The 15,406-nt window shown below is 37.8% G+C and overlaps 1 protein-coding gene across 1 annotated transcript in view; it reads right to left on the bottom strand.

Moving 5' to 3' along the window:
- The window catches only part of ulk4 (unc-51 like kinase 4), a 330,407-nt gene that overhangs the window by 89,789 nt on the left and 225,212 nt on the right, over positions 1-15,406 (bottom strand). The window contains exon 33 of the mRNA XM_056475236.1: positions 11,554-11,720. Coding sequence (XP_056331211.1) covers positions 11,554-11,720 — 167 coding nt within the window. The remainder of the gene's footprint in view (positions 1-11,553; positions 11,721-15,406) is intronic.

Genomic DNA, 15,406 nt, shown 5'->3' on the forward strand with positions numbered 1-15,406 from the left:
AAGAAGACCATCTTCCCAATTACAGAGAAAAAACAAAACAAAATAAAATTAGCACATTATGCCAAGGCTAACTCTAAATATTCCCATAACATTAATGCTATGAAAATCTACAACTACCATGAGCTCAAACCATGTAAGAAGTTTTCCTGTCACAACAACCTGCCCCTTGACTCCTCTGCCAGATTCTCATACAGAAATGTGCTTGTCTGTATGGATCTGAATGTAAAAACAAGATTACAGGAAGACTTCAATACTCAAAGGGAAGTAAATCCATTAATAATAAAATGTCCTGTAAAATCTATTTATTTTATGGAAGAAAGACGTCCATATTAGTAGAACTTCAGAAAATCCTATATTTGTCAACATCATACTAGTCGGTTGCTGGATGGCTGGTAGACCAGCGTGGCCCATTCATAATTTATGCATAATTTAAAGTTAGCAGCAAAACAGATGAAAACTTACAGCGTGAAAATGATCATGGCCTCCTGTGGTTGAGATTTTAGCAATAGTGGTTATGGGAATGATCTGTTGTTGATCACTTTTGCCTTCAGAACTGCCTTAATCCTTTGTGGCATTGATTCAATGTCGGTTCTGGTAATATTCCTCTGAGATTTTGGTCCATATCGACATGATACCATCACACAGTTGCTGCAGATTTGTCGGCTGCACATCCATGATGCAAATCTCCCGTTCCACCACATCCCAAAGGCGCTCTATTGGATTGAGCTCTGGTGACTGTGGAGGCCATTTGAGTACAGTGAACTCATTGTCATGTTCAAGAAACCAGTCTGAGATGATTCGCGCTTTATGACATGGAGTGTTATCCTGCTGGAAGTAGCCATCAGAAGATGGGTACACTGTGGTCATAAAGGGATAGACATGGTCAGAAACAAAACTCAGGGGCAGGATGGATCCATGCTTTCATAGTGTTAATGCCAAATTCTGACCCGACCATAATTGTCGCTGCAGAAATCGAGACTCATCAGACCAGGCAACGTTTTTCCAATCTTGTATTGTCCAATTTTGGTGAGCCTGTGTGATCTGTAACCTCAGATTCCTGTTCTTAGCTGATAGGAGTGGCACTTGGTGTGGTCTTCTGCTGCTGTAGCCATTCTGCCGTAAAGTTCGGCATGTTGTGCGTTCAGAGATGCTCTTCCTATTTGAGTTACTGTTGCCTTCCTATCAGCTCGAACCAGTCTGGCCATTATCCTCTGACCTCTGGCATCGACATGTGATTGGCTGATTAGAAATTTGCGTTAAAGAGCAGTTGGACAGGTGTACCTAATAAAGTGGCTGGTGAGTGTATTTTATTTTAGGAAGGATGTAAAATATTTTGAAACAGTAAACATGTCAGGCTAAATAATTCAAATAAACCATTGACCTCTGCAGTCTTCATTAATTTCAAAAACAGATTTCTTAACACATTAAAAAACCTGTATAACAGAAAATTTAAGCAGTTTTACAACCTTGACTTTTTCAAACCATGATAAACTTTGAAACTGGTTATCATCCCATGCCTAACTATTAGATGTCAAAGTACCTGAAATTGAAAACTTGCATGTGCGCATCGGGGAACTCGTCCGCAGTGAGTAATTATGGGTAAAAGGTGTGGTGGATGGGCTCGAAATGAGCGGCTGGATGGATCCTACTGGTATCTGCATAGCAGTTGTCATTGCATAACAATCTAATCATCAGTGAGGAGAGGATCCAGACATGAACCCCCTAAAAGCATGCCTACGGCGACAGTAGCAGGCAAGCGCTCCCTCAGGACGGGGGGTTGAGGAAGGGGTGTAGAGAACCAAGGAGAGAGAGAGAGAGACAGAGAGAGAGAGAGAGAGAGAGAAATCAGCTCAAGAAATGAGGTCGGCAGAGGGAGAAATGTTTACAAACAAGAGGACGGAACAATGAGCGTGAGAGAGGGAACATAAAATTAGGACACGTGTCTACTGGATTGAGAAAAAGAATGGGAGGATTAAGTAAAATGAGAAATGACAAAAACATGGAGGATGTCAGTTTTTTAAAGGCAATTGTTTTTCAATAAGGCGGCACGGTGGCTCTGTGGTTAGCACTGTCGCCTAACAGCAAGAAGGTCACTGGTTTGTGTCTCGACTGGGTCAGTTGGCATTTCTGTGTGGCGTTTGCATGTTCTCCCCGTGTTGGCTTGGGTTTCCTCCGGGTGCTCCGGTTTCTCCCACAGTCCTAAGACATGCGCTCTAGGTGAATTGAAGAAACTAAATTGTCCATAGTGTAAGAGTGTGTGTGAATGCGAGTGTGTCTGGGTGTTTCCTATTACTGGGTTGCAGCTGCAAGGGCATTCGCTGCGTAAAACATATGCTGGAATAGTTGGCGGTTCATTCCGCTGTGGTGACCTCTGATAAATCAGAGACTAAGCCAAAAGAAAATGAATGAATGAAGGGTTAACTAAAATTCCAGGACGTTTGCAAACCTTTCAGGAAAATAATGTTTCATGTAACGTCTAAGAAAAGATAAATACATGTTCAAATTTATCATAGCATATCAAAAGATATGTGAAAAACTATGTAGTTTATATGAATTTGTTTACAATATCTGTAAAATAGATTTTGGAAAGTATCTTGCTGTCTGTGTCAAAATTTTAGAAATGCTGGCTTGTGTGTTTCACAAGACTTATAAGAATAGTATAAATGAGCATTTAGCACCCACAGTATCCCACCCCTAGATATCTACACTAGATATCGCATACAGCCCCTGAGCATGCATCAATAGTGCTGCCATTTTGGTACAGTGCTCCCAGGACAAAAGTTATTCAACCGCACTAGTCAAGACTAAAGCCACTCGTCGGCGCCAGTGGTGCACTGGTTAGTGCGTTGACACATGCACTCCGGTGCTCACGGCGACCCGAGTTCTATTCCACCTTGCAGTCCTATGCCGATCATTCCCCTCTCTCTGCTACACACGCTTTCCTGTTAATACTTTCTACTGTCCTATCTAATAAAAAAAGGTGAAAAAAAAACAAAAAAAAAAAACAAAAAAAAAAAAAAACAAAGCCACTGTGAAGATGCTGGACTTTAGTGCTGTGTACGAGTGTAGTAACGAGCAAACAAAGAAAACAAAGCATAAAGGCAGAACATCTCATAGGTAAGATTTCATTTTTTTATGGTTTTGTATGTTACAAACTTTTGTGCTCAAGTATTGATGATAATACAGTCACTTACTGCACTGACCATAAGGCAAAGTAGCACCAACTCGCACTAAATTCTAGCCTTATGCTAGTTTTGTTGAATAAAATTAGCAAATATTGTAAATGAAATATGACAAGATGCTGCGGTGCCAGAAACTGGTATTACTGTCGACTAAGTAAACAAGTCGTTTATAATGGAGATTCATTCACAAACTAATCACTCCCTCCGTTAGCATTAGAAGTGAAAGCAGGAGATTGTTTCATGACACAGATTTGATCAAATTTAACAGAGAGGGAGGATAATACAGTTCCATGCACACAAACAAACGCTCTTTGTCGGCAATGCCCGTGCGGTCACTTATCCATCGATGTAGAAAAGATGTCAAATTTTTATTAATTTGAAAACTCCTGACCATAGATATGTGTGTATATGTGTGTATATCTATGGCTCTGGATGGCCAGTCCTCCACTGCACCTCTGTAGATTGTTTCTGGACTCGACACTTAAAACGTTTCTTGAATTACGGTGAAAGAGAGTGAAAAAGAGGCGAAGCTGAAACTGCAAGCTGCTTTTTAGCTCACACAGAGAACGTCACATGAAGGGACGGACAGCACAACTGTAGTTAAAATGTACCCAATATTATCATCTCATATATAAGTTTACAGATATCTGTTAAACTAATTTCCATGACTTTTCCAAAACATTAGGATTTATTTTTGGCAGATGCACTCTGGAGTTTTCATTTTATGGAAAAGCAAAAACATTTGATTTATTTAAACTTAATTACTATTACCTATTTGATAACATAATTTGCCAGCATTGAATCTTTCCAAAGTTACATTTGAAAAAGTGGTCAATTTGGTGAGGGTCAAGAAGTACTTTTTTCTGTAGTAGTTTTGACTGTAAACCCAATTATGTTATACTGCGTAGCTGGAGTTTGATAAGACTGCAGGCTTTCAATATTCTAACATCTAGCTCGTTCATTTTCTTTTCGGCTTAGTCCCCTTGTTAATGAGGGGTCGCCACCAGTGGCGTAGTCCTTGCTATACGCACGTATACTCAGTATGCTTACTTTTTACCACGAGCTGTTTGGGTATTACCACTTCTGAGGATCAATAACTGCATAAACCCTCGGTATACTCACTTATTTTTCTGATTAAACTTCCCTAATTTTAGTGTATTATTTTAAATTCTTACTTAAATATGTAAATGTGGTAAATGTATTTACATTTTTCTTTGTTTACCCCAAAATGATCGGTTCCTGATCCGCCCTAAAATGAAAATCCTAAAATGGCCCCTGTGCAACAGTGTTTCACATTTGTCTTAATCGTGCCTACCGCTACAGGGAACGACACTATATATATATACATATATAAAAACACTAAAAACGATGAGGCAAAGACTACTCATAAATCGCGTAACAATATGCAATTTAAAAGGGAAACTACTAGTATATAATAGCGACAACAGAAGACAGACTCCTAATAGTTTGGTTTAAAACAAGCATGCACGAATGTGACAATCAAACATAATGGCTGACTGATGTTTAAAGGAACCTATTAAATGTAAAGTAATAAGCCAGTAAAGAAAGTGAGTATAAAAGCTGTCTTTCGAGCTGTCTATTGAGTTAACTTAAATAAAAGTGAACTAAATTGTTGTAACTATCTTGATTGACTCTTTTTTTCAGTATTAAAATGATTATATAAGCTACTGTACATACTGTATACAGCCAATTGCCAAGGCTAGTTTATATATATAATATATAGCTAATGAATCAAAGAAGCGTTGACTTTCCTTGTTCTACTTTCATTTAAAATGTGGGTGGGGTGTAATAGTACACCACCTTTTTTTTAGGACTACACCACTGGCCGCCACAGCAGAATGAACCACCAACTAATCCAGCATATGTTTAACACAGCGGATGCTCTTCCAGCTACAACCCAACACAGGAAAACATCCATACACACTCATTCACACACACGTACACTACGGGTAATTTTAGCTAACCCAATTCACCTATACCACATGTCTTTAGACTTGTGGGGGAAACAGGATCACCCGGAGGAAACCCACGTGAACATGAGGAGAACAAGCAAACTCCAGACAGAAATGCCAACTGAACCAGCCGAGGCTCAAACCAGCGACCTTCTTGCTGTGAGGTGACAGCGCTACCCACTGCGCCACCGCGTCGCCTCTAACATCAAGTATAAAAAAAATAAAAAATTATTACGCTCAATAACAAAATAAAGTCCACTAAACTTACGCTGGTGAACAAAAAAGCCGCAGCTGACAACAGTGATGCGAAAGAGCTCTGAAATGCAGCACTACAGTCAATGCTTTATTTAGCACTTTATACATTGCTTTAAAGCAAACAGCTTTACCGCATTAACCATGAAAAGCAGTGTTATTGTTGCTTTCATTTAGAATGACACTTTAATTTGTTCTATTAAGCAGCTCTTCAGTGTTTGTGTTTTTACTTGTGGACGTCTGACCAAAACAGAATGAACAGAGGAAAAAAACTGGATATAATGCCCATCTGAAAGGTAAAGTGATAGATTTTATTAGGTATACCTTACTAGGTTACCTTACTTACCGAGTTGGACCCCCTTTTGCCTTCAGAACTGCCTTAATTCTTCGTGGCATAGATTCAACAAGATACTGGAAATATTCCTCAGAGATTTTGCTCCATATTGACAAGATAGCATCACACAGTTCCTGCAGATTTGTCGGCTGCACATCCATGATGCAAATCTCCCATTCCACCACATTCCAAAGGTGCTCTATTGGATTGAGTCTGGTGACTGTGAAGGCCATTTGAGTACAGTGAACTCATTGTCATGTTCAGTCTGAGAAGATTTGTGCTTTATGACAAGCACGTTATCCTGCTGGAAGTAGCCATCAGAAGATGGGTACACTGTGGTCATAAAAGGATGGACATGGTCAGCAACAATACTCAGGTAGGCTGTGGCGTTGACAGGATGCTCAATTAGTACTAATGGGCGCAAAGACTGCCAAGAAAATATTCCCCATTTCATTACACTACCACCACCAGCCTGAACCATTGATACAAGGCAGGATAGATCGATGTTTTTATGTTGTTGATGACAAATTCTGCCCCTACCATCCAAATGCAGAAATCGTTACTCATCGGACCAGTTTTTCCAAATTTCTATTGTCTAATTTTGGTGAGCCTGTGCCAATTGTAGCCTCAGTTTCCTGTTCTTAGCTGACAGGAGTGGCATCCAGTGTGGTCTTCTTCTGCTGTAGCCCATCCGCCTCAAAGTTGAATGTGTTGTGCGTTCAGAGATGCTCTTCTGCAGACCTCGGTTGTAACGTGTGGCTATTTGAGTTACTTTTGTCTATCAGCTCGAACCAGTCTGGCCATTCTCCTCTGACCTCTGGGATCAAGAAGGCGTTTGCGCCCACAGAACTTCCACTCACTGGATATTTTCTCTTCTCTGTAAACCCTAGAGATGGTTGTGCGTGAAAATCCTAGTAGATCAGCAGTTTCTGAAATACTCAGACCAGCCCTCAACAACCATGCCACGTTCAAAGTCACTTAAATCCTCTTTCTTTATCATTCTGATGCTCAGTTTGAACTGCAGCAGATCGTCTTTGACCATGTCTACATGCCTAAATGCATTGAGTTGTGATTGGCTGATTAGAATTTTACGTTAACACTATAAATTCAAAAATACTATACTATACTATAATATATAAAAACTATTTCATTATAGTTATATATATATATATATATATATATATATATATATATATATATAAACTATATACAGTTGAAATCAGAATTATTAGCCCCCTTTTGATTTTTTTTTTCTTCTTTTTTTAATATTTCCCAAATGATGTTTAACAGAGCAAGAAAATTTTCACAGTATGTCTGATAATATTTCTTCTTCTGGAGAAAGTCTTATTTGTTTTATTTCAGCTTGAATTTTTAAAAATCCATTTTAAGGTAACAATTATTAGCCCCTTTAAGCTATATATTTTTCGATAGTCTACAGAACAAACCATCATTATACAATAACTTGCCTAATTACTCTAACCTGCCTAGTTAACCTAGTTAAGCCTTTAAATGTCACTTTAAGCTGTATAGAAGTGTCTTGAAAAATATCTAGTCAAATATTATTTACTGTCATCATGGCAAAGATAAAATAAATCAGGTACAAGAAATGAGCTATTATGTTAAAACTATTAAGAGTTCAGATGCAAATACCTCTAAATGCCGTTTGATATTTACTTCTAAAATGAGCATTTTTCTTCGACTCCTGTGTGTAGGCTCACTAATTTTAACGTCTGTAGTGACGAATAAGTTCTTTTCATTGTCTTTAAAATGAAATAGGCGGCTGAGAAAAAAATAAAATGTATATATATACATATACATATACATATACATATATATATATATATATATATATATATATATATATATATATATATATCAGATGGTCGATAAAAGGTCTATTTAAAGGTCCATGCTGATTCACATACATTCATATTCATAACCTGAAACACAATTGGAGGCAGATTTACAGAGAAGGATAAAGGGCAATAAAGCATACTAGACAGAAAGATCATCCAATTACAGAGAAACTGCTTTGATAAAAAATAAATTAATAAAAAAATTACCATGTCAAGGCTAACCCTAAATTTTGCCCATAACATTAATGCCATGAAAATCTACAGCTACCATAAGCTCCATAAACCCTATAAGACGGTGTCCTGCCACAACAACCTGCCCTCTGACTCCTCTGCCAGATTCTCATACAGAAAAATGTGCTTGTCTGTTTGGATCTGAATGCAACAGGATTATAGGAGGACTTCAATGACACTAGGGAAGTACATATATTAATAACAAAATGTCCTGTACAAACAACAGCATTTTACAAAGAAATAACATCAATAAGGGTCTGCAATAGACGCAGATCTGTTATTTCTTAGAGCAATCATTAAAAAAAAACGTTATAACTATAAAGAAAAAACAGGCAATGCTATTCTGGAATCAAATATAAATTGTAAAACTTTGTAAGAGTAAGAGGAAAGAAAGTACCCGGTCAGTTAAAAAAACTTGGACTGTTATGAGAACATCCCAATTCACTTGCTTATGCATTATTCCAAGCTATTTTGTAGTATACGAGTAGTGTGCTCACACTAAAAATTCCAGCAGCTTCAGGATCTAGGTTTTTTTTTGTGCTTATTCAACAGAAAATACTGGAATGATGGACACTTCATGCACTCGGTGGCCACCGCTTTCCTTGAGTTGGGAAATAGTGCAAGATATTGGAAGACAAACTAACCTTTTCAAACTTTCTTGTCAGCTGAAACCCTTAGACTCGAAATATTTACTGGGATAGCAAGTGCATATTTCCGGAAGCTAACAACATAATTGCATAGTCACAGTTCTCTGATGAAGGTCAATGATCAAATTTTTTTATTTGTATACAAAAGACAATTATTTCATCAAATATGCTGTTTTCTACTAAAATTATATATAAATTAATCTGGAAACAGATCACTGCTGCTGCTAGCCATACTTTAAACTTTTAAAACACAACTTGATGCTAATCTCTATTGTTTCTCTATTTTTTTATTTTTTTTTATTTTACAAAAGAAAAAGCTTAAAGTTTTAAAAACCCTCTGTTCTTACACAGTATTATTGTGTCTTACTAAAGATCTTTAACTCAACTCAGCTACTTAGGAAGTAAATGTACACTCACCGGCCACTTTATAAGGTACACCTGTCCAACTGCTCCTTAACACAAATTTCTAATCAGTCAACCACATGGCAGCAACTCAATGCATTTAGGCATGTAGACATGGTCAAAACGATCTGCTGCTGTTCAAACCGAGCATCAGAATGGGGAAGAAAGGTGATTTAAGTGACTTTGAATGTGGCATGGTTATTGGTGCCAGACGGGCTGGTCTGAGTATTGCAGAAACTGCTGATTTATTTTCTTGACACACTTTGGGCCCATTAGTACCAACTGAGCATCGAGTAAACGCCACAGCCAACCTGGGTTTTGTTGCTGACCATGCCCATCCCTTTATGACCACAGTGTACCCATCTTCTGATGGCTACTTCCAGCAGTATAACGCGTCATGTCATAAAGTGTGAATCATCTCAGACTGGTTTCTTGAACATGACAATGAGTTCACTGTACTCAAATGGCCTCCACAGTCACCAGGTCTTAATCCAATAGAGCACCTTTGGGATGTGGTGGAATGGCAGATTTGCATCATGGATGTGCAGCCCACAAATCTGCAGCAACTGCGTGATGCTATCATGTCAATATGGAGCAAAATCTCTGAGGAATATTTCCAGTACCTTGTTGAATCTATACCACAAAGGATTAAGGCAGTTCTGAAGGCAAAAGGGGGTCCAACCAGTTACTAGTAAGGTGTACCTAATAAAATGGCCGGTGAGTGTATATGACATAAGAAATCTTGTTTTATTATGTGATAAGACTGATAAGAATCAATCCTGCTGGTGATAATAAGAGATACCTGCCAGAAGCTTCAGACAAATTTTAAACGAAAAAGTAATATTATTATATCCTGCACTGACAGTTTTTCATTCTGGTTTTTAGCATAAATACTTCTATTCACTTACTCAGAATATAAAACTTGAGTGCCAAACCACTGATAAGAAAAGACCTGGTGCATATGGAGAGGAAAAGAGTGTGTATATTTTCTTAAAATCACTCCATATCTCTATAAAAACACTGCACATTTCTGAAGTGTGCCTCACACAGGTGAGTGGGCTTGACAAACCACCTGTAGAAACAACTCTCTCTCTCCATATGCACCAGACACTTTCTTAAAATCACTCCATATCTCTATAAAAACATTGTGCATTTCCAAAGTGTGCTTCACACAGGTAAGTGGGCTTGACAAACGACCTGTAGAAACACCCTCTCTCTGTATGCACCAGACACTTTACTTAAACTACACCTCAAAAGGACTCAAAATCATGTTGCACTACTTGTTTTCTTAAACCTTAAATAACTCCTTTGCACAATATTGTTCTGTTTTGTGTAAAAATATTCCTTAAATGATGGAGTTGTATCTTATTACACACATCCACTGCAAAAAAGCAGAAAATGAATATTGTGCTGCTCTTTTTTATTGAAAATAGAAGAGGGCGAAGCTTTGAAGGTTTCATGAACAGTTTCAGGATCCAACTGTGAAAAGGCTTAAGGCTGATTTATACTTCTGCATCAAGCGCAAGCGTATTGTCTGGCACAGCTTTCGCATGGTCTTATAGCCCTGACGCTAATTAGCATCTTAACGTCTTAATGATGCTAAGCACAAGCTCTGTGATTGGTCAGCTTGGTAGCGGTGAGTGTGGGTGGAGCTGAGAGCCGCGAGCCCAATAGAGCAATTGTTCACAAGTGTCGTGTCCTGTGAAGGAGCTCCAGATGTAAATTTTTGTTTTGTGTTTAACATGATTAAAGTTGTTGCATGTTTAGCTACTTGTATATTAAGGTGGTGTTCAGAAAAAACAAAACATCCATGAAGAAACTGAACAGAGAGGAACATAAAAACCTACTTGCCAGCTAGCGTTTCAGAAGTGTAAACAGCATGCAGAAGTATAAATGCACGGCTACGCGCAAGGCAGGCGCCGTGGGTCATGCCAATCACTCGATGCAGAAGTATAAACCAGCCTTTAGTCACAAGGTATTTTTAATAAGTTTAATTGGTTAAATATTTTTATTACATGGCTGTCTGGAATACTAGATTCTGATTGGTCAGTCACAACATTCCAATGTATGTTATTCCGAGATAACAACCGCTGAATAACACAAACTCATCCAGGAACTTCAAATCACCTTGACCATCAGTAAATGTGTTTAAATCCATTTATTTACATCCATATCTACATGTATCTGCTTGTCTGTCACACCAAGGTTTGTGACTGTTTCGGACGATTTGGCGTCGTCTTGTAAATTAATAATACATAAGCTAGTATATGCTTTATCTAGCCAGTTTAGTTTCTCTCAGCTTTGCATTTTTGACTGTTGGGCGCTTTTTTTGAGACTGCACAGGTTAGTGTATACTCCATCAGGTGTTTTTGTTGGTCAGCTTTGCTTTAAATTGAAGAATTAATAAACTATTATGACCCAGACCAATGTTTTGTGATTAAATTTGATATTTTGTACCAAGTATCCGTGTAATAAGCGGTATAAAGTACATCCAGGATGGTTGGTTTCACTGAATATAACAGTACTCCACTTTTTATAATATGCCAACAAGCCAGTCGGGTTTTATTCTGCGATAACAACCTCCTGGATGCACTTTATCCCTAACTTAAAACCCATTAACCCACCGATCCATATCTTGTAATACTAACAAATCAAAACAATCCAAAAAAAAGTTACCTGCAGGGCCAGTCGAACTACAGATGACAGGTTTTTCAGCAGGATGTGGATGATGTCCAGCAGACTCACGAGCAGAGAAGAGCAGCTCTTCAATCCTGACTGCATTTCTCTCTCCAGATACACACCAGAGACTTCCACAAACACATTACACACCACCTCGATTACACCTGAGAAGAGACACAGACATGCACAGTTCAGCCATCACAAGAAGATAACAGCAGATTAATGCCAAAAGTGTACTTCGGCTTTGGAATTCGCAAGGATCCCCATACTGTACACACCACACATTTTGTCAGCAGAATGATATTGGCCTTATTCTTCATGTATAAGCGGAAAATTGGAATACGTTTGGCTTGACACTTTCGGTCTCATTAACTTCCATTGATTTTTAGACATTAAAAACAGCTCATTCTGCTGCAAACTGATTTGTTTTGTTATTCTACTTTTTATGTATAGCTTAGGGGTTGAACGACTTTACATTTTTGGAAGTCGACATTTATGTTATCAAAGTCAAGTCGACGTTGACTAGTCGCTGGTGACTTCATCAATAAAACACAAGATGCAAATCTTTTGCAACATGCCACAATTTGCAATTTATTTACAGGAATATACACATGCTGTTTGCCAACATGTTGCAAAAACAATGCAACATTACCAATTAGTGCAAAACAAATGCTCTGTCAACACTTTCGTTTTGTTAATAACCCAACATTAGCAACCAGGCTAATTTTACTGCTAAATAAATAGTCAACACACTGATCACAGTATGTTCTAGTAAGATTGTAACAATAACAGATATTTTAGTGCAGAAATGATGCATACGTCATCAGCACACAGATAAATGTAAAGGTATTTCATAACAACAGAACGCACAAAAGACAAAGGCTATAACGTTAAGTCTTATTACACTGTCTGAGATTTGCTCAGATGGATATTTTACCACTATGATAGTGCATGCTAGAAAGCTGCTCAAAATCCTGCTCCAGTTGGGCATTTTTCACAGTTACTGGCTTATCTTGGTTGTCCTTGATGCACATCTTTACCGCATTCACCGAGGATGATATTACACTATGACATTTGCCACACACTTCACGGTTTCAGGTCAAACTACGTGATCTGCACAACGACTAGTCGACGTCAATTACAAAGTAATATTTTTAATACATGGCTGTCTGGAATACTTGATTCTGATTGGTCAGTCGCAACATTCCAATGTATGTTATTCCGAGATAACAACCGCTGAATAACAGGAACTTCAAATCACCTTAACCATCAGTGAATGTGTTTAAATCCATATATTTACATCCATATCTACATGTATCTGCTTGTCTGTAACGCCAAGGTTTTTGACTGTTTTGGATGGTTTGGTGCCGTCTTGTAAATTAATAATACATAGGTTAGTATGTGCTTTATTCAGCAAGTATAGTTTCTGTCAGCTTTGCATTTTTGACTGTTTGGCGCCATTTTGTGACAGAATACTGCACAGATTAGTGTATACTCAATGTGCCCTTAAATGTTTTGGAACATCTGTAGAGTTTAATATAGGCTTGGCCACCTTTTACATCTATAACAGCTTCAACTTATCCGTGAAGATTTTTCACATGCCATAAAGGCATCTATTTTACCTTTTTCAAGATTTAAGATAAGTCTTTTGTGTCTCCAGAATGTGTCCGTAAAGTTTCAGCTCAAAACACCCATCAGATTATTTATTATACCTTTCAGAATGTTTGGATTTTCTGCTCTAAACACATTGTAGCTGTTTATGCTGCCTGTGCTTTCAATGCTAGTTCTCCCTGTGCCTCAATCTCCACCTTGGCTGCGTCAGATAAATAGCACAGTGACAGACATGAAGGAAGCAGATCTCTGTAATGTTTGTGAGAATACTACCGTACTTACCAATGATTATTTGATGTATTTGTTGTCGAGTTAATTCAAAACTTTCGATGAGTTACACACAATGTCGTTACAAAGACACACACACAGTGCGCGTTGAACTTTGAACTGTTCCTGCACACAAATGTGAAATAATACACATTAATATCCACTGCTGTATGGATATCCGTTATGTTAATGTACAAAATAAACCTGATTTAACATCACCAAACCGGGATTTAAGCGTCTTCTTTTATAAGTGTACTGACATGCGGCTGTGGTGATAAAGTAAAGACGGTAAAATCACCGTAATTCATTACAAACATGCACCGTTTGAAACGTTTTAAACTTGTAAAACTTGATCACATTTGATGATGGTTGATGATCACAGAGAGCTGAACGGATCTTTTAATCCCAGTTGCTTTGCGCACGTCCTGTCTTTTTGGTATTATTATTATACGCGCTACTACAGACACATGTTAATACGTGGCTATCAATCATTTCGGTGGGTGTGGAAACCGCACTTCTACGTACGTTGTGGTGGGCCTCAAAAGGAAGGGATTTGGATCCTATTTCCTATGGATTGTTTCCTATGTCTTTACATCACCACAATATGACCGTGGACACACTATACCTACACACAGTTCTGTCCAAATAGCTTACAAATGATGATTGTCATCACAGGTGCCCTTTAAGTGTTTGTTTGGGTATTTTTGAACATTCTTCTAAGTTTCACTTCTAATCATTCTTCTAATTTGTGAGATCAGGCACTGATGTTGGACTAAAAGGCCTGGTTTACAGCCTCTGCGTTTATTCATCCCAAAGGTGTTCTATCGGGTTAAGGTCAGGACTCTGTGCAGGCCAGTCATGTATTTATGTCTTTACAAACTTTATAGACCATACTTACTTTGAAAAAGGCTAAATATAGGATCTGGTCACCCTAATAATGGGTCATTCTAGTATATTAAAAAATTATAAAAATATGAGTTATTCATTTCAAGCCTTCGAACCATCAAAATACGAATTACAGAGTGTGTCCATCACATAAACATGTTGAGAAGCCCATCAAACTCACATGTCAAGGTGAAGGAAACCTTGATAAAGAGAATTTTAAATGCATTACTGTAGCGTATTTTGCACATTTCAAAATGGAGAGTTTTGTGAATTATTCCAAACGACCCTAACCGAAACATTTGACAGTGCCAAGTATTCTGTCCTTGAAGGCAATGAAGGCAAGTACACACACACGCACGCACGCACACACACACACACCTACATCTTACAGTGCTTATCATAACAGGGATTAATACTATTATGCTATTAACACACCAAATGCATAAGTGTTTGAGTGTTTTTAATAAATTCAGTAAATTCTCTCTTGCATGACTCTACTTCAAATGATCTTTCAAACGAGTCAGTCCAAACCAAAGCAAATTCAATGTTGCTTCCAAAGACCAGAAGCAGAGAGATGTAAAGACGTTTCTCATTTAAACCATCATCCGTTAATTAACTTCAAGGATGCAAAAAAAAAAACTAATCAAAAAGAGATCTTTTATTCAGTTCCACTCGACTATACTGAGTAATATGAAACAGCCTGAAGTTTGTTTAAGTCATTCATTCATTCAGGGTAGAATCTGGAATGGTAGACCTTGAGTTTCTACATTAATTAAAACATTAAATGCCCTTCTGAAAATACTTGAGTATTTAGTCAATTCAGAACATTCCTCCACAGTCTGAGATACACAACCTAAATCTCTTTCTTCGTATATGATGATGTATTAAATATACAGTGGAAGTCACAATTATTAGCCCCCCTGTGAATTTCTTGTTCTTTTTAAAATATTTTCCCAAATTATGTTTAACAGAGCTAGGTTATCATGTGTAATAAAAAGAAATGACTCAGTATTGATAAAGGTATTAAACACATGAAGAAAGGGAGATGTAGAAAGGCAGTGAAAGCCAAGACAGCAGCTGAAATCTG

This window comes from Danio aesculapii, chromosome 16 (assembly GCF_903798145.1).
Source record: "Danio aesculapii chromosome 16, fDanAes4.1, whole genome shotgun sequence".
Taxonomy (NCBI): domain Eukaryota; kingdom Metazoa; phylum Chordata; class Actinopteri; order Cypriniformes; family Danionidae; genus Danio; species Danio aesculapii.